This window comes from Dendrobium catenatum, unplaced genomic scaffold (assembly GCF_001605985.2).
Source record: "Dendrobium catenatum unplaced genomic scaffold, ASM160598v2 fragScaff_scaffold_273, whole genome shotgun sequence".
NCBI lineage: Eukaryota > Viridiplantae > Streptophyta > Magnoliopsida > Asparagales > Orchidaceae > Dendrobium > Dendrobium catenatum.
Genome location: NW_021318735.1, coordinates 397,365 through 423,652, shown reverse-complemented (window position 1 = coordinate 423,652; position 26,288 = coordinate 397,365). Strand labels below are relative to the sequence as shown.

Here is a 26,288-nt window from a genome sequence, read left to right as displayed (position 1 = left end):
ATTAGAATCCGTCGACTGGTTATTTAGATTCTTGATTATTTAATAATCATCTAGCACACATCTCAACAACGATCTAACGTTTTAAAATGTTAAAAGCAATTTTCACTTAGCACCTCGGCTTCATATGATTTTTGACCACGTGAACTCCGCCATCCTTTATTGCCAAATCACAGTCCGAATCCCCCGGCTAACGTCCGCTCTTCCGGACTCCAAACGCTTCGCCCAAAACGCCGTTTCGAAAACTCTCCTCACGTCCGGGAAATCTTCGCTATAAATTCCAAGCACTCTCAACCGCTTGCTTCTCACACCAACCACAAATCTCAGCCCTCCACTTCCTCTCTTCCTCTTCTCGATCAAAAGGAGAGGATGGGCGGCTGGGCCATCGCAGTCCACGGCGGGGCCGGTGTTGACTCAAGATTGCCTGAAGAACGACAGGCGGCGGCGAAACGACTTTTGGCCGGTTGCCTTGAGATTGGCGCCGACGCGCTGAGATCAGGTGCTATGGCTATCGACGTGGTTGAGATGTTGGTGAGAGAATTAGAGACCGACCCGTTCTTCAATTCGGGCCGTGGGTCGGCTCTAACGGCCCGCGGGACGGTGGAAATGGAGGCCAGTATAATGAACGGACCAGATCGACGATGCGGTGCCGTGTCGGGCATCACCACCGTTAAAAATCCCGTTTCACTTGCTCGCAGAGTCATGGAATTCTCCCCGCACTCGTACCTCGCCTTTCAAGGCGCCGAGGATTTTGCCATAGAACAGGCAAGTTACGAAAATCCTTTCATTTTGGACCGTTTATTTAATGGTGGGTTGCCAATATGGACGGTGGGTGATGGTTTTGCGAAAAATGGACATGTCGGATTCCGGGATTGTTAAGCGGAAAAAAAAATAGAATTTTCTCATAAAAAATATATTAAAATGATTTCAAAATAAATTTAATAATTTTCATAATGATACAATTTTCTTGATGTGTAAATTTGAAAAAAAAAATCTTATTTGATAATAAATTTAAAAAATATTTGCAAAGATTTATGCTTTCAGACTAAATTAATGGGAATAGAGAATATTAATTTCTAATAAATTTTATTTTGAGGAGCATCACTTCAAATATTTCAATAAATAATGCACTCTCTTATATATATATATATATAGACAGACGTGTGGCTTTCCACTCCTTCAGTCAAGGGTTATATTAAAAAAATTAATTTATTATGAGTGTTTAGCTATAACCTAAAAAAATATAATTAATAATATTTGACGGTGTTTATTTAGTCAAAGCGAAGTCAAGATTTTGTAGCTTAAGTATATTTAATATAATTTGTTAAATCTATTCATTAGCTTTGTTTTATTTTTCTATTCATCAACATTGTTTTTATGATACTTTGTGAGAAATTTAGATTTCATTGTGGATATTTTTACTTTTTTTAATTTTTAGACGGTAATTATAATTTTTTATTGATTTTTTTGTTTCCTTTAAAATTTTTTTTTTTCTAAGAATCTATTTTCTACAAAAGTTTTTAAAAATATATATAACAATTTTACAATCACAGATTTCCATTTAGGACAGTTTTTCAATTATTTTTATTTTACAACTTTTTTTATTGCTTACAAAATAATTGTTAGAAAGCTATTTTTTATGGCAGGTTTTAAAAAAAAATATTTTTTTACAATAATTTAATAATAATCTTTATAATAAATTACAATCTTCCCAAACTAATCTTTACTTAAAAGAGATTTAACAGGCTTTAAAAAAAAAATTGAAAGATCTACTTATTTATTTTTATTTATAAAGATTTCAAATACCTTTTATATAATAAGAATTATTAAGAAGGTCTTGATATTATTTTCAAATTTTATACATTATATATTTGGCTGAAAATATTCTACCAAAACTTTTTTTATTATAATTAGAATAAATATTATTAAAATGATTTTGAAATTAATCTAATATGAAATTTAAATAATTTCTTGTATATTTTATTTATTTTAAAATAAATTTAATAGTTTTAATATTCATTATTTGGCCTGAAATATTTCCATTTTGAACAATCTTTTTAAAATTTTTGAAAGATTGATTATACTATTATAGGAAAAGTTGTGTCATGTTCAATCATAAAATAATATAAAATATGAAAAATCAATCAAAATTAGATTAAAAAAAAACTATGAGAATATTCCAATAAAAAATAGATTATGATGAATTTAAAAATTATTAAATTTATTTTAAGATGAATGTAATATGTGAATAAATAATATTCTATTTACCTAAAAAAGAAATTCATTAATTTTTAGATTCTATTTAATCATAAACATTATTTTTTATCCAATTTTTTATAGTTTACTATGCTAATCTTAAATTAATTTAAGAATTTTGAGATTCAAAATTTTGACTATTTATAACTCCCTAAATTTTATTTGAAACAGTTCGATTATAGAGTGGCTACTGACACATGCAGTGGGAGTGTGGGGCCAGCAATGTCATTTGACACAGGAATCCAAATGAATGGCCTTCCCATCAGTGTCTATGCGCCAGAGACCGTTGGATGTGTTGTCGTTGATAGCACTGGTGGCTGCGCCGCTGCCACGTCAACAGGCGGGCTAATGAACAAAAAATGTGGCCGCATAGGAGACTCACCTTTAATTGGTGCGGGAACATATGCTTGCGATCTATGTGCCGTCTCTTGTACAGGTGAGGGCGAGGCAATAATTCGTGCGACACTCGCACGTGATGTGGCGGCAATTATGGAATATAAAGGGTTGGCCTTACAGGAGGCGGTTAATTATGCCATTAAGGAGAGATTAGATGGAGGAAAAGCTGGGGTTATTGCTGTTAGTAAAGATGGGGAAGTTGCTTATGGGTTTAATTCAAATGGAATGTTTAGGGGATGTGCTACTGAGGATGGATTTATGGAAGTGGGGATATGGGAGTGATTAATAAATTTGTTTATTAATGTGTTTGCTAATTACTTTCATGGAGGTGGGAATTTTAGGAGTGAGTGATTAATGAGTGTTGATTAATTACTCTTAATGTGTTAATCCACCTTGTAAGCTTTGTTTCATTTAGTAATGGTTGTGAGGTAATTATAAAATGTTATGTTTTTTTTTTTTTACGTATATACATATTATCCACATGATGAACCTGATGATAAGTGTATTACCAAGTATTCCACATAATGAATGAGACTTATTAAGAAGAGAAATAGTTTTTGAGGCTCTAAGAAAACTAGGAGGTTCTAGGGTTTTTTCCAGGAGATCTCACCGCCATTCAGGCTACTTCCGTCTGGGAGAGGTTTGACTCCTCTCCCAGATGGAGATCAGCGATTTCCCTCCGCTTCAGAATCCTTCGATTCCGGGGCCAATCCCTGCTTCTACCAATGTCTCCTTCGCAAAGAACCTCGCAAATCCTTCCTCGGTGCCAGAAGATTTTACTGTATTCTTTGTTCGATCGAGTCAGAAACTTACTTTTAAAGAAGATGATCTCACTGAGGGTCTTTCTATTTGGTCCTTTTCGCTAGTCGGATATTCCTTAGGGCCAAGACTTATTATGAGAGACTGCTTGCAACAATGAAAAAGGTTTGGAACTTGAAAGATTCGTTTTCTTTACTATCTATGGCAGATGGGTTTTTCTTGATTAAGTTTACAAACCAAGAAGTTTTTTATTTGGTTTGGTTCGGGTGGCCTTGGTTTCTATTGGGGAAACCATTCATACTCCAAAAATGGTCTCCTAAATTCCAACATAAGAGAGATGAACTTTATTTCATCCCCCTTTGGATTAAAATTGTTGACCTCCCTCTAGCCCTTTGGACTCTAAAAGGAATTTCAACAATTGCAAGCTGTATTGGTATACCTTTATCTGTTGATTCTCTCACAGCCAAAAGAAAATAATTAACTTTTGCTAGGGTGTCTGTTTCAATATCTAAAGATTCGACTTTACCGGATGAAATACCGATTAATATAGAAGGTGAAGATATACAGCTTAAAGTTATTTACGATTGGAAACCCAGCCGTTGTGAAGGATGTGGATCTCTGGTTCATCCTTATTCCTCATGCAAATCCAATCCCAATCTCATGCCTGTTGTTTATCCTCCTCCAAAATCCAGGAATATAGGAAGAAGCGCAAGCTGAAAACCTAGATCTCAAAATCAGGATCCTGCAAAACCTCCCTCTCCGCAACGGTCAAATTTGGAAGGTATTAACTCTACCTTTAATCCCTTACCTAATTTAACTCCTCCAGTTGAAAAGGAAATAACTTTTTGGTCCCTAATAATTGCGTGTCTAATGATGCAATTATTCCTAATCTCAACACTTTCCAATTGAGGAAGTTTCTTCCTCAAGCCATCCTTCTCTCCCTCATATAATTCCCCCGTCCAATGTAAGGCTTTCAAATAAATTTGCTGCACTTCAATCAGATGATCCTCCAAATCAAGATTTGGATGATAATAGCACTGAAGCTAATTCTAATGACAATATAACTAAGATGGATATTCCTCCTCCTCCTAATTCTTCTATGAACAAATCTCAATCTTCTCCCTTTTTGTGCAAACTAGGGCCAAATCTGTCAGAAAGGCGAAAACTTCCAAGAATTAATGTCTTTTTCTCATATTGCTTGTTTGAATGTTAAGGGTTTCAATAACCCTAAAAGGTGAAAGCATGTAGAGAGCTTGTGACTTCTTATGATCTTAGTATGTTATGTATTTTAGAAGCTAAAGTTAATAACGAGGCCCTGTTTGATCCTTGGTTTATTAACTCTCATATGCTTTTTAACAATGAGAGTAGAAGTAACAATTTCTGTTGTTCCAATCCTGTTAGGATTTGGATAAAGTGGAACCCCCTTTTAATTTCCTTTTCTCCCCTCTTCATTTCTACTCAAATCATACATGGCACTCTTTCGGTGGGGTCGCAACCACCCATTTTACTATCTATTATTTATGCTGCTAACAATATTGTAGATAGAAAAATGTTATGGGATCAGTTGAGGAGTTTAGTTTCGGACCCCTCTCTTGCTTGGGTCACCATGGGTGACTTCAACTGTTACAGATCTAAAAATGAAAAAGCTGGTGGAAACTATTCTCAATCAAGTCATTTGGGTGAGCTGAACAAAATTATATTTGATTATGGTGTGCTAGATTTAGCTTCTGTCGGTCTTTTTAATACCTAGTACAATCAAAAGCTGGACTCCCACATCATATTAAAATAGATAAAATGCTTGCTAATAATTATATGCTGGAATATTTCCTTCAATTTTCTATAAAGTTTTGCCTTCACATTATTATGATCACTCCCCGTTAATCTTGTTTACATCACAAAGGGATGAGAATCCATCTAGATTCCTGTTTAAAAACTTCTGGATAAATATGGAGGGGTTTTGGGAGGAGGTTATCAATGCCTTTGACATACCTATTAATAGCAATCATATTGCTGCTTTTTATAAATCTTTACAGATCCTGAAAAAATCTATGAAGGATAGAAATTGGTCTTCTTCGTGCTACTTTTTAAACTCTATGCTAGAATTGAAGGAGAAACAGCAATGGTACATGGCTGATTTACAAATAGATCCGCTGAATAGGAATTTAAATATTCTTTATAAGCAAACCTATGACAAATTTAGCATTATGAATAATGCTTGGTCCTCTTGGCTTTACCAAAGAGCTAAAACTAAATGGCTAAGCCATGGGGAAAATGACCTGGGGTTTTTATATGCTCATATTAGATCCAGGAATAACATTAATGTTATCAAAGAAATTACTACTCCTACTGGTAGTTTTGATAAACACATGGAGATTGCTGAGGCGGTTATTAATCATTACAAATAGCTTTCTAACTCTCCTAAGCCTATTAAGGAAAATAATTATAATATTCCTGTGGGTAACAGGATTCCCTCTCATTTGATTAGCTCTTTAACGGTTCCATTTTCTAAGGCAGAGATTAAAAGTGTGGTATTTGATGGTTCATCATGCTCTGCCTCGGGTCCGGATGGGTTCACGTTTGAATTTTATAAAAAATCTTGGCACATCATTGGGTTTTATTTATGTAAGGCTGTTAAAAGTTTTTTCTCCTCTGGCCAACTTCCGAAAGGGGTTAAAGCTACGGGCATTATGCTTATCCCAAAAAGTCTGCATGCTTATAATATTAATGATTTCAGGTTGATTTCCTTATACAATGTTTTTTTATAAAACCATAGCTAAACTGCTGGCTAATATACTGAAAACTATTTTACCTTTCATTATTCATGAAAGCCAAGCTGGCTTTATTCATAATATAAGTACTATTTACAATATTTTGCTAGCTTCTAAAGTTCTTAGAGAATTTAATTTTACTAGTAATATGTTTTATGCTAAGATGGACATTAGAAATTCCTTCGATACTGTTTCCTGAGGTTTTCTGTTAAATAGAATGAGGCAAAAAGGTTTCCCGGAGTTGTTTATCAAATGGGTACAAGGTTGTAGTTCAGATGTGCATTTTTCAATTTGTTTGAATGGTTCATTGAAAGATTTCTTCAAAACATCCTCGGGTCTTAGACAAGGGCGTCAATTATCTCCCCTTCTCTTCTGCTTAGTGATGGATGTCTTATCTTGTAGTCTTTCTTCGGATTATTTGGGGAATAACTCAGCTGGTTTTAAAATAAAAGGTAAAACATTTAACCATCTCATGTATGTAGATGACTTGCTTGTGTTTGGATCTGCAGTGTCACAAAATGCCACAGGTTTGAATAAAATCCTTTTGGATTTTGCAGAAGCTTCAGGTCTGATTATAAACTCTTCCAAAAGTTCTATAATTTTCTCCATCATGTTGTAGATGTAGAACAATTTTGTAATATTATGGGAATTACGCATAGGAACCACTATCTCACTTATCTAAGGATTCATATCTCCTTAGAGAGACTTAATTCTTCTCATTTTTAGCATCTCTTGAGTAAAATTACTTCTTTGCTTGATGGGTGGAAGGTACGCCTCCTCTCTTTAGCTAGAAGAGTGCAATTTTTGAAGTATACTATTTCAAATACTTTAGCTTATTGGATCAGGGGATCCATTATACTTAAAGCCATCTGTAAAACTATCTCTAAGCTATGCTCTAAATTCTTGTTTCACGGGAATATTAACGGGAAGAAAATTCACCTGATTTCTTGGGATAAAATTGTGATTCCTAAGTAGAAGGACGGTTTAGGGATTCCCTCAGTTGATTCCCTTTATTTTAGTGTTTACTGCTCGTTCATTTGGCGCATGTTAATGCAGGATTCCTTAATCAGTTCATAATTTTAAACCAAATATTTTTCCCCTGGAAACCTCCGTCGGCTAAAGCTTCTAAATTCTGGAAAAATATCTATGTCACTGCTTATAAAATTAAGAATCATATAACATTTCAAATCACCCCTTCTTCTAATTTCTCTCTATATTGGGATCCTTGGTTAAATGGGAAAGCGTTGTCTGATTGTTTTCTTGCTGCCAAGTCACTTTCTGGTTTAACGATTAAAGACTGCATCAGAGATTATAATTGGTTTCTTCCTGAATCGATACCTGAGAATGTTGGTTACGAAATTTATACTATAAAAATAAAAGAGCATCCAGCTTTAGCTTGAGGTGGCTCTTTTAATCCTAAGTTTAAGGATTTCATGGACTCTTATTATTCCCACTTGGAGAAGGTAACAAGGCATAAATATGTTTGGCACAAGAATTATTCTCTTAGATACTCAATTTTCTCCTTGATGGCTATTTTGCAGAAGTTGAAAGTTGTAGACTTGCTGATTAGAAGATCCATTCAGATTAATCCGGAATGCTGCCTATGTCACAAAGCTCATGAAGATCATAACCATATTTTCTTTTACTGTGATTTTACATTTTATGTGATAAATAAACTTCTTCCTGCTTTAAATTCTTTCTTACTTAGACCGAATATGTTAAAATTTTTTGAATACTTGGACAACTCTCTTCAGCTTTCCAAATGGGAGAAGTCCTTCAGTTTTCTTACAATCTGCCGCACAGTTTATCAGCTTTGAAGAGAAAGGAATAATCGACGATTTGCTAACAATTAGAATAATCCGGATATAGTGATTAGCATTATTAAGAATGCTATTCGAATCAAAGTTAGTAGATGGAAGCATTTCGATAAGATAAAAGAACATTTCCCGGGATGTTTGGTTTAGGAATATTTATTAGATTTGCATCTAAGTTAAGCTTGGCAAGGAAATATGATGTTGTTCATGGTTCCTTGTTCAGTTGATGAGTTGTTTAAGTTTGATGTATGTTTTATCTTCTGTTAGGCTTCCTTTTCTTAGAGGTTTTCTAGTTTGGCTACTTTTGTAATTTTATTATGTTTCCTGTTTATCATGCTTGTCATTTGTAACTGGTATTATTTTTTTAATAAATGGGCTTTGCCCCGATTTACCCCAAAAAGAAATATTCCAGCTCTTATGAATCCAAGGAAGAATGATGTGATGCATTATTAAGACTATGTGAATACTTAAACCCCATCATTATCGTTCTTTATTCTTTTATCTCCACTACTTTATGTTTTAGTTTACATCATTTTCTGATATTTTAAGTATGTTAGAGCTTTTATAATGTTTAGGCTTATATAGAAAGAAGATAAAATAAACTAGGAGAAAGAAAAGATAAGACAGTTTTATTCTCTATCCTGCTATTTTCTAGAGAAATTTTTACGTGCTATAGAACTATATACTTTTGTACACATTGTGTAAATACTGTGTACACTCACATGTACGAACATAACTTTACATCCATACTCTACACATATTAATTTTTCTTCTTCTCGGTGGTGGTTAGTTCTATAAAAAAATTGTTATGCTAGAAATTAATTGTTATTCATATATATAAAATCATAATGTTCAAAAAACATACATATATGATATCTTAATGCCCATCATTTAAGCAACTTCAATCAATTGATCTGTCTTTAATCTCACATACTAGTGATGGTTGATATATAATAGTATTAACATCACTAAAGAAAATCACTACACTACTATAAGAAGAAAGTCTATTTTGGGGTAACATCAGTTTCGTTTGCGACAACTTTAGACCACTATTTTTTTTCCTGATTAAAAAAAAAATATATTTACAAAAAAACAACTTTACAAAGCAATAAAAAAGTCATCCTAAACAAAGCATTTGACTATAAATTTGTGGGTATAACTGAAGTCAAGAAATCTTTCCACTATTCCTGGTTGGTCTAGCTAGCCTAAATGGATCATCAAACATTTCTATACAAGAAGATATGACCCCTAATAAATTGGTTTAACCCTCCATATTCAAACACATCTTAAAAACATCGTAGCATGGCCTTTTAAAACGAATCATTGTGGTATGATTCTAACATACAACAAACTTTAAATTAATGATAAAAAATGCAAATCTATTCAATATATCATTGGCCTCTAAATAATTTCCAAAACACATTCATTATCTACTTCTCTAATTTCCAATACACGGATTCATTATCTACTTCTCTTTGTGTAACATATGTGCTCTCTCTCTCTCTCTCTCTCTCTCTCTCTCTCTCTCTCTCTCTCTCTCTCTCTCTCTCTCTCTCTCTCTCAAATTGATGTCATTATCAGTTACTCTTCCAACTTCAAATATCATCATCCGCTACTTAAGTTGCTTACTAAAACTCCTCAAGAGTAGCTCTTGAAGAGCCCCAAGAGAACAATTTTACTAGCAAACTCTTCGGCTCTTTAAAATTCTTAAGAGTTGCCCTCCATGAGTGAGCCACACAAGGGAAAGTGAGCAAACGAGTTTCCAACCTCTTTAAAGTTTCCTAGGTGGCTCACACTGAGCTGATTCCCATGAGTTCTGATAAATAATGAACACTTTAATTCATCAAAAGTCCCCAAGAGCGCTTCCAACAAGCAAGGACAAAGAGGTAGATAATAAAATAAGTTCGCTTAACTCTTTATAAGTCCCTAAAATGACCACCCATGATTGAGCCGATTGAGCCGTTGAAAGCAAATAATTGAATGAGCTTTCTGAGAGTTCATTTGGGATGATTGTAACATTTTATAAAATTGTCTGTAAAATTATTATGAGCAAAATAACATAACTACTTTGATTATAAAAAATAACTTTCTATAACAAATTTCTAAAAAAGTAACGAGTAAGAAATATCCAAACAAAAGATAGCTTAAACATTCATAGGTTCAACTGAGTATTGCATAAAATAATATAATAAACATTTAATTCTTTAATATGATTCATATGAAAAATGATTCAAAAATAACATTTTTATTAATTTAATGTATAACATTCTCAATATTTTGCATAAGTTCCTAAATAAAAATTTTAATTATTTTCACTATACTATATAAAGCTACTTATATAAATGCATGCAACAAAATTTGAATCACTCTTACTGGATTAGAATATCAAATGACTAAAATTTTAAAGAAATTTAATAAACAATTCTTCCTACATTTATAAGATATATTCAACTTCAAAGAGCTCGAGAGTTAAGAAATTACGATTTAGATTTACTTCGATGATTTTTTTAATATAAATATTTTATTTCTAGCCATCTAATCTAAAGCCAAAGATCATAAATTGATCAATAATAACAACGAGCTGTTCTTAAAAAGGTTGACTGATTGATTAACTCCTCGATTCAACTATATGCGAAAATGATTTTGGGACTAGCCTGAAAAGCCTATATATATATATATATATATATAATTGATGAGATATTTACTCTAATAAATGAAAAGTTATAATCCATCTACATCTAACATATTATCTGTCAATAGTAAGTCTAACACATGAGCAAGCACTCAGTAAAAATAATCAAATGATTAGGATGAAGCTAACGATGATGATGAAACAAGAGGAAGTGTCCAGAATTTTGCAGACTTTGTGAAGGTTTTAAATTATGATGCTGAAAGTTCATCAAATCCTATAAAAATCATACAAAAAATGTATTAGAAATAATTGCTCCTTTCTTTTGCTTGTGCCTGATTCATTCATAGAGAGAAAAAAGAGCCAATTCTTACAAGTTTTTTTAGATATACTATCGATTCTTACAAAGGATAGCAATGTAAAGTATTATTTAGTCATATTGCTATTTTTTCAAGGGCGTATATACAGAGACCAACAAAAGAAACACAAAATCAAGTATAAATTACTAATACTGAGAGATAACTGATCAAAAAGAGATCTCCTGAAGCAAGTTATTTGATAAGAATGCACCTAATTGGAGATCCCTCTGCACCACGCAACCTGAGAGGTAAACAATGTAAATCGTAGAGTCCAGGCTGAACATTTTCTAGTTTTAAGCCTTCAACGATGATGATATCCTGAGTCAAGAGGAAAAGAATTAGATTAAATTCACTGGAAATAGAAGAGTAACTATCTTAAACAATGCATTGAGAATGAATGTTTTTAAAAGAAAAGCCTGAAGTGCCTACTGGAACAGAATTAAGTTGTTCAATCAGCAGAAAGATCATTGTTTGAAAGATTTCTATGAGCGGCAATGGAGTGGCTTATAAAAAGAACAAACTGAACCTATAACGGATGGAATCTTGTAATTTCTGATACTAAAATCTAACAATATTCTGTCCTCTCTCAAGATTTCTCTTTCACTCTCTTCCTTCTATTGGCTCAAACCATGCATGTCAATAAGATTTTGATTTCACCAACAACAGATTTCGATCCAAAAAAGTTAATACACATTATATGTGAACTGGACCTACACAACTGAGTAGGACAATAAACAATCAGTAACTTAGCCATGAATTAGATTAGTGTCTTACTATAAATAATATAATAAATATTACTGGAAGCTACGAAAAATCCTTCAGACAATTCAGCAGAGCAATATGAATCAAATTGCCGGGGATGGTTCAACACAGCAGCAGACCATAACCTGGCTTTAACTTGATTTGGGCTTCTAGGAACTGAGGAGCGCCAATATGGTCCTAAGTTGCACTGGAATTTGCCAATCCAACTTAACCAATCTCCTATAAATTCACATTCCCATAGTGGTGCAAAAGAGTTGACTATAATATTTTGGTGAAAATAAAGAATGAGATACAGAATTTTTCATTCTATTCATGAGGATGAATGAAATGGAATTATGCAAATTATTCACAATTTGCAACTTTGCCTTCTTATAAGGATTCGAAACCAAAAAATAAAATCATATGAAAGGCATGAACTTCAGATAGATATCATACCCTCTTTTTAAGTAAAACCAGATGAGACGGGATCAGATCATCAAATGCAGCAATTGACAAGTAATCAATACCTAAACAATTTGGTAAGAAAAGAAAAGAAATTAGCAGGACAATAAGAGAAATTTCACTTTCATGTGCACTTACAAAATTTTTGGTGTGAATTAATTACTGCAAATCAACTAGCCATGGGTAAATGTATTGCTTTTCACAAGTGGAATCTAAAATATGATAAAAATTATACCCAAGGAGTTGAATGAAAATGGACAATTGAATATATGTTCATTGATAGTATTTCCGTGAAGTGGTTTCCATTTAATGGTGTCAAAAGGAGAAGGGATCAAAGGTACAGGACTTGGTAACCGACCCGCAAAATAGGAGTGACGAAAGGTTGGGGCAAAAATATAGGTACCAAATTACAAAATATAGACTACAGAAATAATTCTGGTGACCCAACAGAAATGTAGTAAAAGTTGTACCAGGGGTAATTTCTTCTTTACAAAAGCCTTGGCATAAAAACAAAAAGATAAAATAAGTCAATGAAATTAACATGTATTTTGGCTCACCAACAAGTTTAATATCAGTGTTATCAACCAGCCATTGTGCACCATCCTTCATAAACCCAACATAGCTTGTATCAAACTCTTTCTTCCACATGAGTTCCCTGAAGTAAATTGGTAAAATTTCAGATGAATGTTTCAAACAAAACTAATTTTCATTATTCTCCAATCTTACAATCAAAACAAGATAAAAAGAATCCCAAACTTCACCATATTAATATTAATAGATGGGAATAAGAAAATTGAGAAACTATTGGTATCGTAAGATTAAAGAGAGGAACACAATTCTAACTTCAACAAAATTAGCATAGCGAGCCAAAATCAAGCGCATGCCTATTAAAGAATCATAGCTACTAAAAGAATTATACAAAGTAGCGCAAAAAGAAGCACCACTCAAATGAATGTGTAGTTGCGCCGAAGGAACTTTAACGGGAATAAAAAGGGAACAAAAAATAATTAAATGAAAAATTTAACAAGATCATTTAGAAGCTTCAGATCCTAACAACAACATGCTTGGAGTGGCGCATTCATTGAGTACTTAGATTCACCTAATGTGATTTCAGGCAAAATCATGTGAAACTCTAATCCAAAATGCACACAAAATATTACAAGAACCATATTGACGCAAGTCATTTTCAGGTCTATGGCTCCTAATCAAACTAAATGACGCAACATATGAAATAGCAAAAACTAGATTAGGAATTCATAGTTCCAAAGACCGCCAATAAAAATAAGAAATGCATCTTGCTTTGATGTGACAAAAAATATGAGAAATCTGAGCCAAATAATAATTAATGGTTGCACAATCAAAGAAATTCAACAAGAAACTTAAAATCATAAGAAGTCGATTAAGATTTGATAAAAAAAAAAGTCAATTGTGATGAATAAGACTAAAATCAAGCATAAAAAAAAGACTAAAATCAAGCATGCTCTCAAAAACCAGTAATGAATTACATGGATAGCTGCAAAACAAGATGCTAAAGTCAAAATTCTACCCAAATAGTGGAGTTGATATGTTAGACCGGTCCAGCCAGTCCACATGGGACCAGCCAAGCGCAATAGAGGCAGAAGATTTCCACCGCTTCGGTATCCCGTTTGGACCACAAGAGCCAACCGAATATTTTAGGAAGGATTTTAGAGGGTTTTGGGAGGGAAATTTGAATGTTGGAACTGTTTAGAGATTTCCTTTTGGATTATATGCATTAAATAGTTTGTTTTCCTAGGATTAGGGCATCTTGAATTTGACTGAAATTGGATATCTCTTAGATTTTGGTTTTCTTTTGGGCTCTAGCGGCATCTAGAGATTTAAGAGAGATCGATCCTCCTCTCGAATTGAGGATCAACTGTATCTTGCTATTTTTCATTTCTATTTCATCAAATAATACCAATTGTCTACTGTTTTCTTGGTTTTGTGTGGATTCTTGTGAAGGATTTTCACTGTTTTTCTAACGATTGATAGGAATTACTTGAGATCTTCAAGTATTTCCTATCATGATATGATACTTTCAGTTATCTAGATAAACATAAAAAGACTATAGGATCTGAAATTGCAAAAGATATTGCGAGGCTCAACAGGAGCCACATATAGGGAGATATCATAAAAGTGCTACAAGAGCCCAAATGGATAGGCAACAGGGAAAAAGAAAACACTATGAAAACACAAAAAGAAAAATCAATGATTAGGCTAAAATCAGAGAACTTTGCGCACAAGCAAGAGAACAGAGTAAAACCCAATTAACCAAAATCGAACTGTCTCGGGTTTTCTATTCCAGTGAAAATTTTAAAAGTTGGTGGCACAAAGCCTTTAGGGTAAGAAACTGAGTCATATTCTTCAGGGTAAGGCCTACCCTTCGGAATAGATGCAGTCCATTGTGAAAAAGCTAAGGCCTCCCTTACCTAGTCCTCAATTAGTTGCTTGATATCCTTTTGAGGTAGTGCTGGGGGAACAGCGGAAACTATAGGCTGAACTGGGAGTACTTCTGGCATATAGGGGGGAATCACTGGTGTTGACTCGAGAGATTTAGAGCTAGATTATACCCTTTTAGCTCTTTTTTCAATCTCTCGAGCTAACAGTTGCGATTTTAAGGAAGCCTCCTATGATTTGTCCAATCGTTCTTGCATTTCTTAGACTAATGATATCATGCTTGCAAGTTAAGTCTCTAAGTCCCATATATGTTTGTCTTCCCCAGTCTTCACTGAATCATCTGAATCTGACTCGATAGCATGCAAATCATCTTACCTAGAAGATTGGCATTTACTTGGCTCAACTTTTTTATTAGACCCTATGGTCTTAACCATATAAATGTTGTCGGTGTAGTTATCCTCTTCCCCAAGGAGATCATCCAAATCCTAGTCAAAGGTGGCTATCCCTTATTTGTTTAATAGAATATTTCTTATTTCCTGTACTACCTCCTCGATCGATCTGTCCCCAATTAATCCGGGATAGAGAGGTAAGTACCCTTTATAGTCAACCATCTCATAGAGCTTATTAGAGTCTAACTTGGAAATAATTGTTGTGAGTTTTGGGTTATTATCTGGTTGATACTCTCAAACTGGCTCATCCATCATCTCTTTATCTTGGTAAATTCCTTCCCCTTCGACTATCCTAGAACTGGTAGTTATAAGAGAGACATCCTCAACTGGGTGAGGGACATATACCTTGCGAGATGAGGCAGGAGCTTGGAGGGTAATAGCTCCTACATCAGGCATTGTATGGTCCTCAGACCCTTGAGTAGGGAGCCTAGGAATGACACATAGAGTTTGGGGAACATCGGCTAAAATAACAGTAGGGCTGGTGACTGGAACATCAACTAAACTAGTAGTAGGGGTACTATCAACTACGACAACTGGAGTACTGGCACAAACATCTATCGAATCAACTAGAGATGAAGGAGGACCGACTAAAACTCACTGCAGTTGGAGAATAAACTTAGATATTATAGGAGGTGGTGGCAGAATCTCCAACTTGGTCCTCTTAGGCACGAACCTCCTTTCAGGAGATTTTCGCCTATTTCCCTTAACATCAACTGATCTATGAATCTCAACTTCCTTAGGCTTAATGACCATTGAGGCCAACTTTTGAAGTTTAGGGGGGAGTACCGGGGGCCTACTAGTAGGGGGGCGGCCTCTCTTGGACCCAGTCAGCATAATACCTTCCATCTTTGAAGATGGAAGGCGTGGCACCTAGTGGTACCCATCAACTAAAACTAAAGTAACTGGTTGTCAGACATATTTTTTATTTCTCCTAACAGATTAAGGAGTCAGGTTCTCCATTTTAGATGTTTCTTCTTTCAAAACCTCACTCTGTAAGCGATGGGAGATAACTCCCTTCAACTATTTCATGTATTCTTCCATGGTCTTTCCAGATTGTGCAGCATAAGTATAAATTATGTTTCTCAAAGTCCTTCTCTAAAGATGCTTTTCCTTAGAAGTCTTTTTGGTTGAGTAGTCAACTGGGCATGGCGAGGAATGGGCTATCCTATCCGCCCTCTCTTCTCCCTGAATAGCCTCTAGTCTACCTAGGCTAAAGTCTTAAAGGGGATGACTCTTTTTGCTTTTTAAATCTTCTTCCTGAGTCTCCTTAGATAGTTCTTCCTTTGATTCTTAGTAGTAAAAGTGAGCCCAGAACTAGACCCCTCTTTGAAAACGGACTTAACCGCAGTAGGGGTTTCAACAATCAGCTCAGTTTGTTTCTCTTCATCACTACTGACTTGTAAAGTGGGTGATGATCCCACAATTAGCTCGACAACTAGATGAACCTCTTTAATAATATCTAAATCAATGATCTTGTGTCCATCCATGGACAACTCCAGGGTGCTGAAACCCATTCCAAAAATCACAGTACTCCCCAGATCATTTACTTGCGACGACAGCTCTCGGTTAAAGGAAAATATCAGTTTGTCGGCCATTGGAATTTTTTGAAATTTAAAGAAGAGGATTGGAATTAGATATTTTTGAAATAATTTTTCTTTTAGAAAATCAAAGCTCATAAGGAAATCTCAACCCTACAATACATGCCTAGTTATAGAAATTACCACTGAACAAATATCAATAAGATAAAGATACTGATTATGAACTCGAGATGAATCAAACTTTTGACAACATGTGCTAGCCCATAAGGGGATGTTGTAGGGTAACATATGATGATTTGAAACTTAAAGAGAGTTTGAAAGGATTTAAATTTTATGAAATTTAAATTGAGCTTCTCCAAAATCCCAAAACACAACGGGCATTGTTTCCTCTTGCCCGAAGGCTTATGGGACTATGAGAAGGCTTAAGTAAGGTCAGTTTCCTAACTCTCCCCATTTCTAAAAGTCAAAAAGAAAGTGGGGGGTTAAGGCCAAAGTATTTAGATCCCGAAATAAAGATCTTCAGGACTCCTTACAATTCTAAGGCTTTATTTACTGAATCAAAAATCAATATCATATATTCATAAAATTTAAAAGGAGATATCGAGAATCTGATTTGACACTATTGCCTTACCGATTGATATGAGGACAGAAGGTCAAAATTAGAATTAATATATCATTAAAATTTTTGGACGTCTCACCTCTCTTTTATAATATCTTTTATTTTAGATGTTGGCCACACTCTCCCAAGAGAGAAATGGGTGGAGGGACCAACGGAAGAATAGGTAGTGAAGACTATCGATGAAACAAAAATTTTCCATTATTAAAGATGGAGAGAGAGATTCTGTCCCACCGGGCATGCCATTTTTTGTTGGTGGAATTTTGAAAGCATGTTTTTTTGAAAAAGATTAATTTTATTTGAAAATTTTAAAATCGACTTTTAGATTTGAATTTTGAGATCGAACATTCCAAAAGAAAAACCATACCACTTTGAGAACTGGAAATAAGATTTCAAGTGGGGTACAAATCTAAAATTACAAGTCCTACTTTGAATATCATAACTATATCCAAGATAAACCACATGTGTCCTCGAAAGGTCAAAATGAAGTTTGATCTAATTTCTAATTATAGTATTCTAAGTAGACAATCGTTGATCTTATACCCAAAATCTTATGAACAAATAATATACCTCCCCTAAGGGAGAATATACCACTGCTCAGTAATTATTCAGGCATGACGATAGCGATCATCGTTGGTTGAATTTTTCCAAAAAAATACTAATTTAAGTCTTGAATATCTCTTTTCTGAAATTAAGTTTAAGTTTTAATTCTTAAGTCAAACAGACTATTAGTGATGATATACCACCTCAAAAGGTGGAGATAAAATTTTCTAACGGGTTCAGAATAAGAATTATAAATTTTCTATTAGTTGTCGTAGTCTGATTTAAAGGAGAATCGCATATGACCCCGGAAAGGTTAAAATGATGTTCAATCTAAAATCAAACTACAACAATTGAGAGAAAAAGGGATCATTAATTTCATATTCAGATTGATAATTATATATGATAAATCTCTTTAGAGAAAGAGAGTATCGTCCATTAGCCACTATATGAATATGACGATGACGATCGTTTTGAAGTAGATTTCCCAAAAGAAATATCAATTGGATTTTGAAAATAAATTTTTAAAATTAATGCGGGTTCTAAATCTCCTACGAGTGTAAGCCCTCGTATTTAATTACATCGTAGGGAGATATAAAGTCCCCTACAAAAACTCTTGATTAAAATAGTGGCAAAATTTTGTTAAAGATTTTTTAGGAGTGATATGAAAAAGAGGTGAATTTTGGAAACACAAAGGGGAATGTATCAAGATTGAATAGTTATTAATAGAATCAAGGGAAGAAAAAGTAGGGGACACTTTGGGATTTCGAAACCATTCGGAAGTGTCCCATCTTAATCTAAATGTTGGGCTTTATGTTTTAGATTGAAATGAGATCTAATTAGAGTTGAGCATTTTATTAGAAATTTGGGATTATATTCTTAAATGTTGGGGTCTTATAATCAAAGATCTGCCTCGAATCCTAGATATAAAATTGGATAATGGACCACAGTTTTTTGAACCTAACTAATGCAATGCAGAACCTGGACTTATCTCAGTTTGGATTGGAGAGCTAGCTAACCACCTAATCGATTTAAAATAGATGAATCTGATTTTTTTATGAAAGAGTGGTAGGGACATTTTCTTTAAGGTCTTGGAGAGCTGGGGCTGACATCTAGAGATTTTTCTAATTGGATACTTTGACTTATGTTGGGTGAAAAATGCTAAAGACTAATGCAATTAAAATTTTTACTCTTTTAAATATGTTTCTAATGCAATGTATGCTAGTCGACAACTTCAAATTAGGTATGCTTGAAATTTTTGAAAAAGGCTTAAAAATAATTTTTTTAGAAGACTGGGCTTCCCAAGGTCTGGCACCTTATCCTCATAGGTCATATTATCCAGACTCTACCTGCAGGCAGGAAAGGGTCTAAAACAAGGAGAGAAGAAGTGAAAAAATATGCATGCGACCCCGGGGGCGGTCCTCGGCTAATTTCATAGATTCGTTATCTTTCAATGTTATTTAACTCCTTAAATTTTAAACTTTTCAATTATGAGTATAAAACTTTCACACCCTTACGAGTAATAGAAAAAGGGCCACTCCCCAAAGGGGTGTCCTTTTTCTCTTTGGAATCCAAGCTTTGGATTTATGTATCCCATCTCAAAACTCCACTTTCATAACACTTAACATTTACAAAAATTACATTTATATAAAAATGAAAATTCTAGACTCCCCTGCAAGGTTATCCTAAGAAATTAATAAATCATAAATATTTCCAAGCAATTATATATATTACAGAAAATAAATAAACAAACTACTTAGTAGTTGAAGCACCTGTGCAAGCATATTTATAATTGATTTTTATTAAGCCCCCTTTTTATTGCCCTGCATGAGCGTAGCCACATGCAAAAATCTCAGTGAACATCCAGATAGTTCCTATCCTAAGGGTAATCTAGTCTCCAAACACATCAATCATCCATAGAGTGTAACAAAAGTAAGCAAACATAGTAGGAAATTTCATCCACAACATGCAGTAAAATAATAAAAAATCTGGCACATAGTAGAAAAGTAAACAATGTCCTAACCTAGATCTAGAGTTGATTGTCCTAGCAAATCATCTAAAGTGTGTGTAGAAGGTCATGTAGTTGGGGTTGATCATAGGCTGGATAGTTAATTAGAGTTATCTAATGTTTTAAATTTGTTAAAGCTTAAGTGGAGGTTTAGGTTGGAGTTTAAATATTAATATGTTAAGAATTTATTTAAATATATTTTAAAGGTTAAATAATTACTATCTTTGTTTCACACCGAGGTATGAAGTTTATTTCACCTTTATTGGGGCTAAGCTAATAGCCTCGTAGGCTTGGGTTACCTAGTAATAATCGGGGTTGATTAACTTAATTTAAGTTGGTTAAAATTAAGGATGGATTAATACTAAGAAAAGAACTAGTTACTAATTTTAAAGGATTGGTTGAATCTTTTATTAACCAAATTAGAAAATTATGGAATTTTAAAGAATTATCGCATTTTAGGAATTATCTAAATGGGTTAATTAAGGGGTCAAAAGTTAAATTTTAAAATTAAAGTGAATTTCAAAGGTTTCAGATTTTTAATAAATATTAGACTTTAATATGAGTTGTTAGACTGTTAGCACGCTCAATTCGGAGTCTTCTATGAAAGTTATGAATTTTAAAAGTTTTGATAAGATTTTGACCTAAATTTGACCAAATTGTTAACATTTTGACTTTGATCAGATTTTAGGGGTTTTACATTTTTAGAAAATAGTAGATTTTATTTTGAGTCATTAGCCTTTAAGTTTGACTAATTTGAAAAGTTATAAATTTTAGAAATTTAAGATTTAATGGAATTTTTAATTTGTTTCAATTAAGGGTCCTTTTTAATGATTTGAATCCAAACAAGTCCTAAACTTCTTTAAATAAACTCCAAAGATAAAAATGATCTAAGGAGAGATCAGCAAGTGTTTTGGGAATTTTTGGGATTTTTAATAATTTTTAATTATTTAAAATTGATTAAACATTGATTTTTACTTAAAGTTAAATTAAAGTTATATTTGATTTCAAATTAGGATCCTTGAATAAATTTTTTTATATTTAATAAGAATTTTTTTATGGATTAATGAAGCTCTAAGTTAATTCTAAGGAGGGATTTTTTTGGCTCCTTATTGGTGGAACGAATGGGCACTAAATCCAGAAAAATTGGACCATGAGATCACCTGATGTTAGGGTCTAAACACACCAATTTTGAGCTCATATGGGATTCTCTAAGGTGGCTAACCAAGTCACTTAAGGTGATCCCTAAATTACCTTAGAAAATTTGGACATGTCAGGGGCATGCCCAAATTCACTCTCTCAAAGTCCCAAGCTTTGGTAAGTTCAAATTAACCAATAAATGCAATAATATATAAAACATTCAAACTAGAATTAAACTTCACACATATGAAATTAGAGCCTAGGACTATAGAGCTTTTATAGATCTCCCTGAGATCTTTCCAATTAGACTAAGAACACCTAATTTGGTCAAGTGTGTAGGGAGATATGAATTTTTGAGGATAGCCATGATTTTTTGAGAAATTTAATTCCCAATTACCCAGTCAGCTGGCTCTTTACACTCGGCGCATCCTGATTAGCGAGGAGATAACTAGCGACTGATTGGATAATGGTCAGATTGACCAAAACCATCGAATGGATGATTGGACGGTCAGGATCAAACAGCCTTCAAAATCGTGGGATTTAATCCAAACCATTTATTGAAATCAACTGCTAGGATTATATCTTCAATATCCCGCACACATCCGAAGCCTTGAATCTATTCTGGCGTGATCTGAATGATCCCACCAGCGAACTCTGATAAAATCTCATAGGGAGGATCAGGAGGGTGAAAACCTTCAATCCAACGATGGAAATTTGTTGGGGTGAAGGTTTTCTTCACACTTGACTGGACTACCTATCTAGGGAGCTCGAGATTGAAATATTACTGCTTCTCTATCAGGAAGAAGGTCTCAACAGATGAGCTTCTCTATCAGGAAGCTTTAGAGGATGGAGGCAAGCAGATCTCCTTCAGAAGATGAGACTGGAGAATGGCCGGAGGTATGACTTCAAGCGGAGTGCGAGATGCTTTCGCCAGAGTTCGCTCGAATAGATGGATGGGAGCATCTAGGAGATTAGGGAGCGAGAGAGTAAACTCGAGGGAGCTCTGGGTAATATTTATGAATGCCTCAGAGCGAATCCTGGTCCCTAGAATGAGCCGCCCTATTTAGCTCACTCCCGCGAGCTAATCCTCGGATGGACGCCAGGTGGAAGAGGATATGCTCCCAGAGGACTCATGAGCCTGAAGTGGGTGAGCTCAGCTTTTTGAAGGCTTTTGGTCAGGGTCGAAGCAGAGGGGGACTACTGGAGTTTGAACTCCATTGGTTCCAGCTGCCACCGGTCGGGGTCTGGATCAGGGTTGACAAGGAAAGAGTGATGGGGACATGGTGAACTCAAGGGTAAGCTTAGTTGGGCCTAGGAGAGGTTAATCCAATCGGGTGGCTTGGGTTGACCCAAACCTGCTTGGTTTTGGTCAAATTGGGATCAACCCAGGTCAGGCCAGACCCTGGGCTTGGTGTGGGAAGTAAGTTTGGGTCTGGTGCACCCAATGCAAGTGGAAATTGTGTTCAATTAGGTCTGAGATGTAAAATGGCTCAGATCCATGTGGTTTTGAGCACTTTGAGCTAGCCCAAAAGTTTACCCAAGTCAACCCAAGGCTTGGGCCAGCTAGGGAAGATGTGTTGGACCTAGAGCCACCTAATGGAAGCGTTGGGTAGGTTCAATTGAGCTTAGGGTAGGAGCTGGCTCAATCCCAAGTGGTTTTAGCCACTTTGGGTTAGCCTTACTCTTAACCCAAGGTGATTCAATGGCTACGCTGGCTAAGGAAGATGTATTGGGTCAAGGGAGACCCAATGACACCTTGGCTTCGATTAATTTTGGCTAGGATTGAAATATGGCTCAAAGGGGGCCTCTCTTTTGGCACTTGGTTCAAACCAAATGGCCAACCCAAGTGGGCCCAGGACTTGGATTTCCAAGAGGGGACTCTTGGAGGCCTAAGGGGTCACCCCATGAGTTTAAATGGGATTTAAATGACTTTGATCAAAGGGTTTGGATGAAAGGAGGTGTATGGGATATTTGGTCAAACTTGGTTGACTTTGTCAACCAAGTTGATCTAGGACTAAGAGTTGGGTCCCTTGAATTCAATTTGATCACATAGAACTAATAGATGGGGTCTCAAAGTCTAGAGAGGTCTTTTGGGTCAAAAAGCTTGTTTAGGCTCTTAATGGGTCATTAGGTCCAACTAAGTTGACCTAGTCAAACAAGTTTACTCAAGGTTTGAGGTTGGGTAAAATAAGTCCCAATTGGCGTTTTAGAAAAGGTTTAACAAGATTTCAAATGTGAATGAAGTTAAGTCAATTTGGATTTTGGTCAAAAGGGCATTTTGGTCAATTTGGCCTCAAGTCAATTTTGAGCCCAGGTAAACCCAAAAGAATGTAGATTAATGTTTAACATAATCAAGTTAAAGAATTGGAGGGGATCAAAAGGTTTGAAGGGGGCTCCAAGGTCAAGTTCTACTATGAGATAGGTCCAGTGGCATGGGTCATAAATATTTGAAGATTTTGCAACCTTTGGAACTTAATTTATTTTTTGGGTTCAGAGTCCTCCAAATGAGCTCAAATTTAGATTGTTGGTACCAGAGACATGTCATATCAATATGCAATTGATAGATCCTGAATCAGATGCCAATTGACTAGGTTTCAAGGTATTGGGAGAATCACCTAGAAGGGATTTCAGGACCTGAGCCCTTAACCTTGGATTTTGGTTGAGTTAAGGTCTAGATTGATCTTGAGGTGTGGGAACTAGGAGAATCCTTAGACCTAGAGTCAAGGGGAACCTAGGGTCTAGGGGGTCCTAGGGTTTAGAGTTCAGAAGGGGGTCAAAAGTGGCCTCATATATAAATAAGGTCAACAATATAATACCATAAAGTGGATGTACCCTAGTTCCTCTTTTTTTCACTAGATCAAACCAATAACAATAAGATATATACACGTTGTTCCCTTCACAAAGATATTCCAACTATAGTACTTCCTATAAGACCCCATAATACTCATAATCATTACCTGTATGATTATTCCATTTTGTACATACAACACAGTTTTCTATTTTCTGACCTTCACACCAAGTTTTGGTTTAAAATTTGTTATCATTAACAATAAAAATTGGCCAATATTTTACTAATCTCATATGTCCCCAAGCTAGATTCATTAATCCTTACTCTTGTAAATTTATGGCTTCATTGTGGACCTAATTGGTGTAGAAAGTGTAAGCATATTATTATCATTCTCACTACATTTGATTAGATATAAGGTTGAAGCGACTTGTCAAAATATAACGATTCTTTGAACCAATTTAAAATTTTTTATTTCACCAACTTTTGCTGCTCTAATAATGACATTATAGTAAGACCATTAATGAACTACCTGCAAAAGTTTGAATTTAGGGTCTTTATGCATGAGTCTATAAAATTTACAAAATCTTCACTTAAACTTAATTGACATATAGTTCAACTTCAGTATAATTAAGCAGTATATATTATGAGGCAACTCTCATCTCCTTATTAGTTAAATAGTGCATAGTACAAGAACCTACTACCTCGCCACCTCCGTTAAATACTGATATATTACAAGGAGATAAACATACATTTGGATCATTCAAATTTTGAGGTACAATATTTCTTATTGAGTGTAACTCAATGACAAAATAGTAGAGTAAAATTTAGTAATATCATACATCATATATATGCTTCACTAATTGATCCTTTCGGATGTGCTTTATTATTTATAGTCTTCTTAAGTTTATTAAATCACCTAAATGATGTATGGTCATAAATTTAAAATTTAATAATAATATTTTTTATGTTATTTTCGCACAAAATTATATCTTAAAAGGATACATCGACCGATATTAAACAAGTCATCCGACTCTAGTCTCATATGATAAATGCATGGGCAGATGCTCCATGGAGTCAAGAAAACTCTGGAGGGAATATCTTCTGAAGCTTGCACATAATGAAAGGAATGTTATACTCAATATGGAATAAAGCTTCTTCATCAAGTCTTGATGAGCATAAGTCCTTGAAGAAGATACTTAGTTTGGTTGTGAGTTTTAAGATTGAATCTAGAAGAGAATTGAAAGAAATAGGTAGCAAACATTCCATAAAGATGTAATAGTCATGCCTTTTTAATCCAAACAACCTCCTTAATCTCATGTCAACAGATCTATTGATGTTGAAGCATATCCATCAGGTAGCTTTAAGTTCTACACCCTTTAACAAAGTGCTCATTTCTAATCTAAAGTGAAGGTGAATGGAGCTTTTGGCTTTAGAATTTTATCATTTCCACATTCCTTTAACTCAAGCATTTTCCTCCTATAAAAAACCTTCAAATCCATCCTAGCTTTTACTTTATCTTTTGATTTATCCTTGATGTTCATCATTGTATTAGACATATTATCGAAAATAATTTTTATTTATCTACATCACATCCAGATTATGACGATCAAGTATAGTCTCCAATATTCTCTTCTAATTGGATCATCGGATGGCTGGTGTTTTATGTGACCAAACCATCTAAGGTGACACTCTAATCTTATTTGCCATTGGAGCTAATCCACTATTTTCACATATGTAGTTGTTTTACATTATGTCTCCAAGTATAAACTTACTCATCCACCTAAGCATCATCATCTCTGCAACACTTAAACTAATTTATACTTCTTTTTTAATGGCCAATATTCTGAGCAATAAAGCATTACAGATCTCACCATCATCTTATAAAAATTTTCCTTAAGTTTGAGGGGTACTTCTCTAATACACAATAAGCCCAACGCAATTGTTCACTTTAACCATCCAACTTAATTTCTACTCAGAATATCTCCATCTATTTCACAATCACTTTGAATAATAGACCTGAGATATCTAAAACGTGCACTTTTTTTTAATGACTTGATCACCTAATGTCATAATCCCACTACTAGATTTATTACTACTAAAATTACACTCCACATATTCAGTGGTAGACTTACTCAAACGAAAACCTTCAGACTCTAAGGTTAATCTTCATAATTCAAATTTTCTTTTAATTCCCTCTCTAGTCTTATGGACAAGAAGAATATCATCAGCCAAAAACATAGACTAGGGTACATCCTCTTGCAAATGTCTTGTGAGAATATCAATGACAAAAGCAAAAAAGATATGGGATTAAAGGTAATCCTTTGCCATTTCTTGATCAAATTTTTGATAGATTGGTAGAACATCCATTTTATTATTTTTTAGATGCGGGCTGGAGCAGGCTGGTGCGGCCACACGGGCGGGTGCGCGGGGATGGAAGCGCGCGGGAGTGCGGGCTAGCAGCCGCGTAGCAGCCTCGGGCGCGCGGCCAACTGCTGGAAGGCGCAGGCAGCATCAGCGGGCGCGCGGGCAACTACGCAGGCAAAGCTCGGGCAACCGCGGGCAGGGGGCGGGTAGGCTCGGGCAGGTCCACGGGCAGCCAGGCAGGGGGCGGGCATG

General features: G+C 34.8%; 2 protein-coding genes across 3 annotated transcripts in view; one reads left to right on the top strand and one right to left on the bottom strand.

Moving 5' to 3' along the window:
- Positions 1–294: 294 nt before the first annotated feature.
- LOC110115632 (probable isoaspartyl peptidase/L-asparaginase 2) lies at positions 295–3,107 on the top strand. The gene is made up of 2 exons (XM_028693409.1): positions 295–873; positions 2,407–3,107. Exons 1-2 carry the CDS (start codon positions 367–369, stop codon positions 2,929–2,931), a joined length of 1,032 nt encoding a protein of 343 aa, XP_028549242.1. The 5' UTR covers positions 295–366; the 3' UTR covers positions 2,932–3,107.
- A 7,812-nt stretch (positions 3,108–10,919) lies between these two features.
- The window catches only part of LOC110115636 (cyclase-like protein 3), a 40,765-nt gene continuing 25,396 nt past the window's right edge, over positions 10,920–26,288 (bottom strand). For both annotated transcript variants that reach the window (XM_028693416.1, XM_020848921.2), the window contains exons 4-6: positions 12,739–12,836; positions 12,176–12,246; positions 10,920–11,296 (exon numbers count right to left, since the gene is read on the bottom strand). In XM_028693416.1, coding sequence (XP_028549249.1) covers positions 11,171–11,296; positions 12,176–12,246; positions 12,739–12,836 — 295 coding nt within the window. In that variant the 3' untranslated portion in view covers positions 10,920–11,170. The remainder of the gene's footprint in view (positions 11,297–12,175; positions 12,247–12,738; positions 12,837–26,288) is intronic.

Excerpts from the sequence above, each read along its gene's own strand:
- LOC110115632 (XM_028693409.1), top strand. The coding sequence starts at position 367 with ATGGGCGGCTGGGCCATCGCAGTCCACGGCGGGGCCGGTGTTGACTCA. Across the intron at positions 874-2,406 it reads ATGTCGGATTCCGGGATTGT|AAATTTTATTTGAAACAGTT; the intron begins TAAGCGGAAAAA and ends TTATAACTCCCT.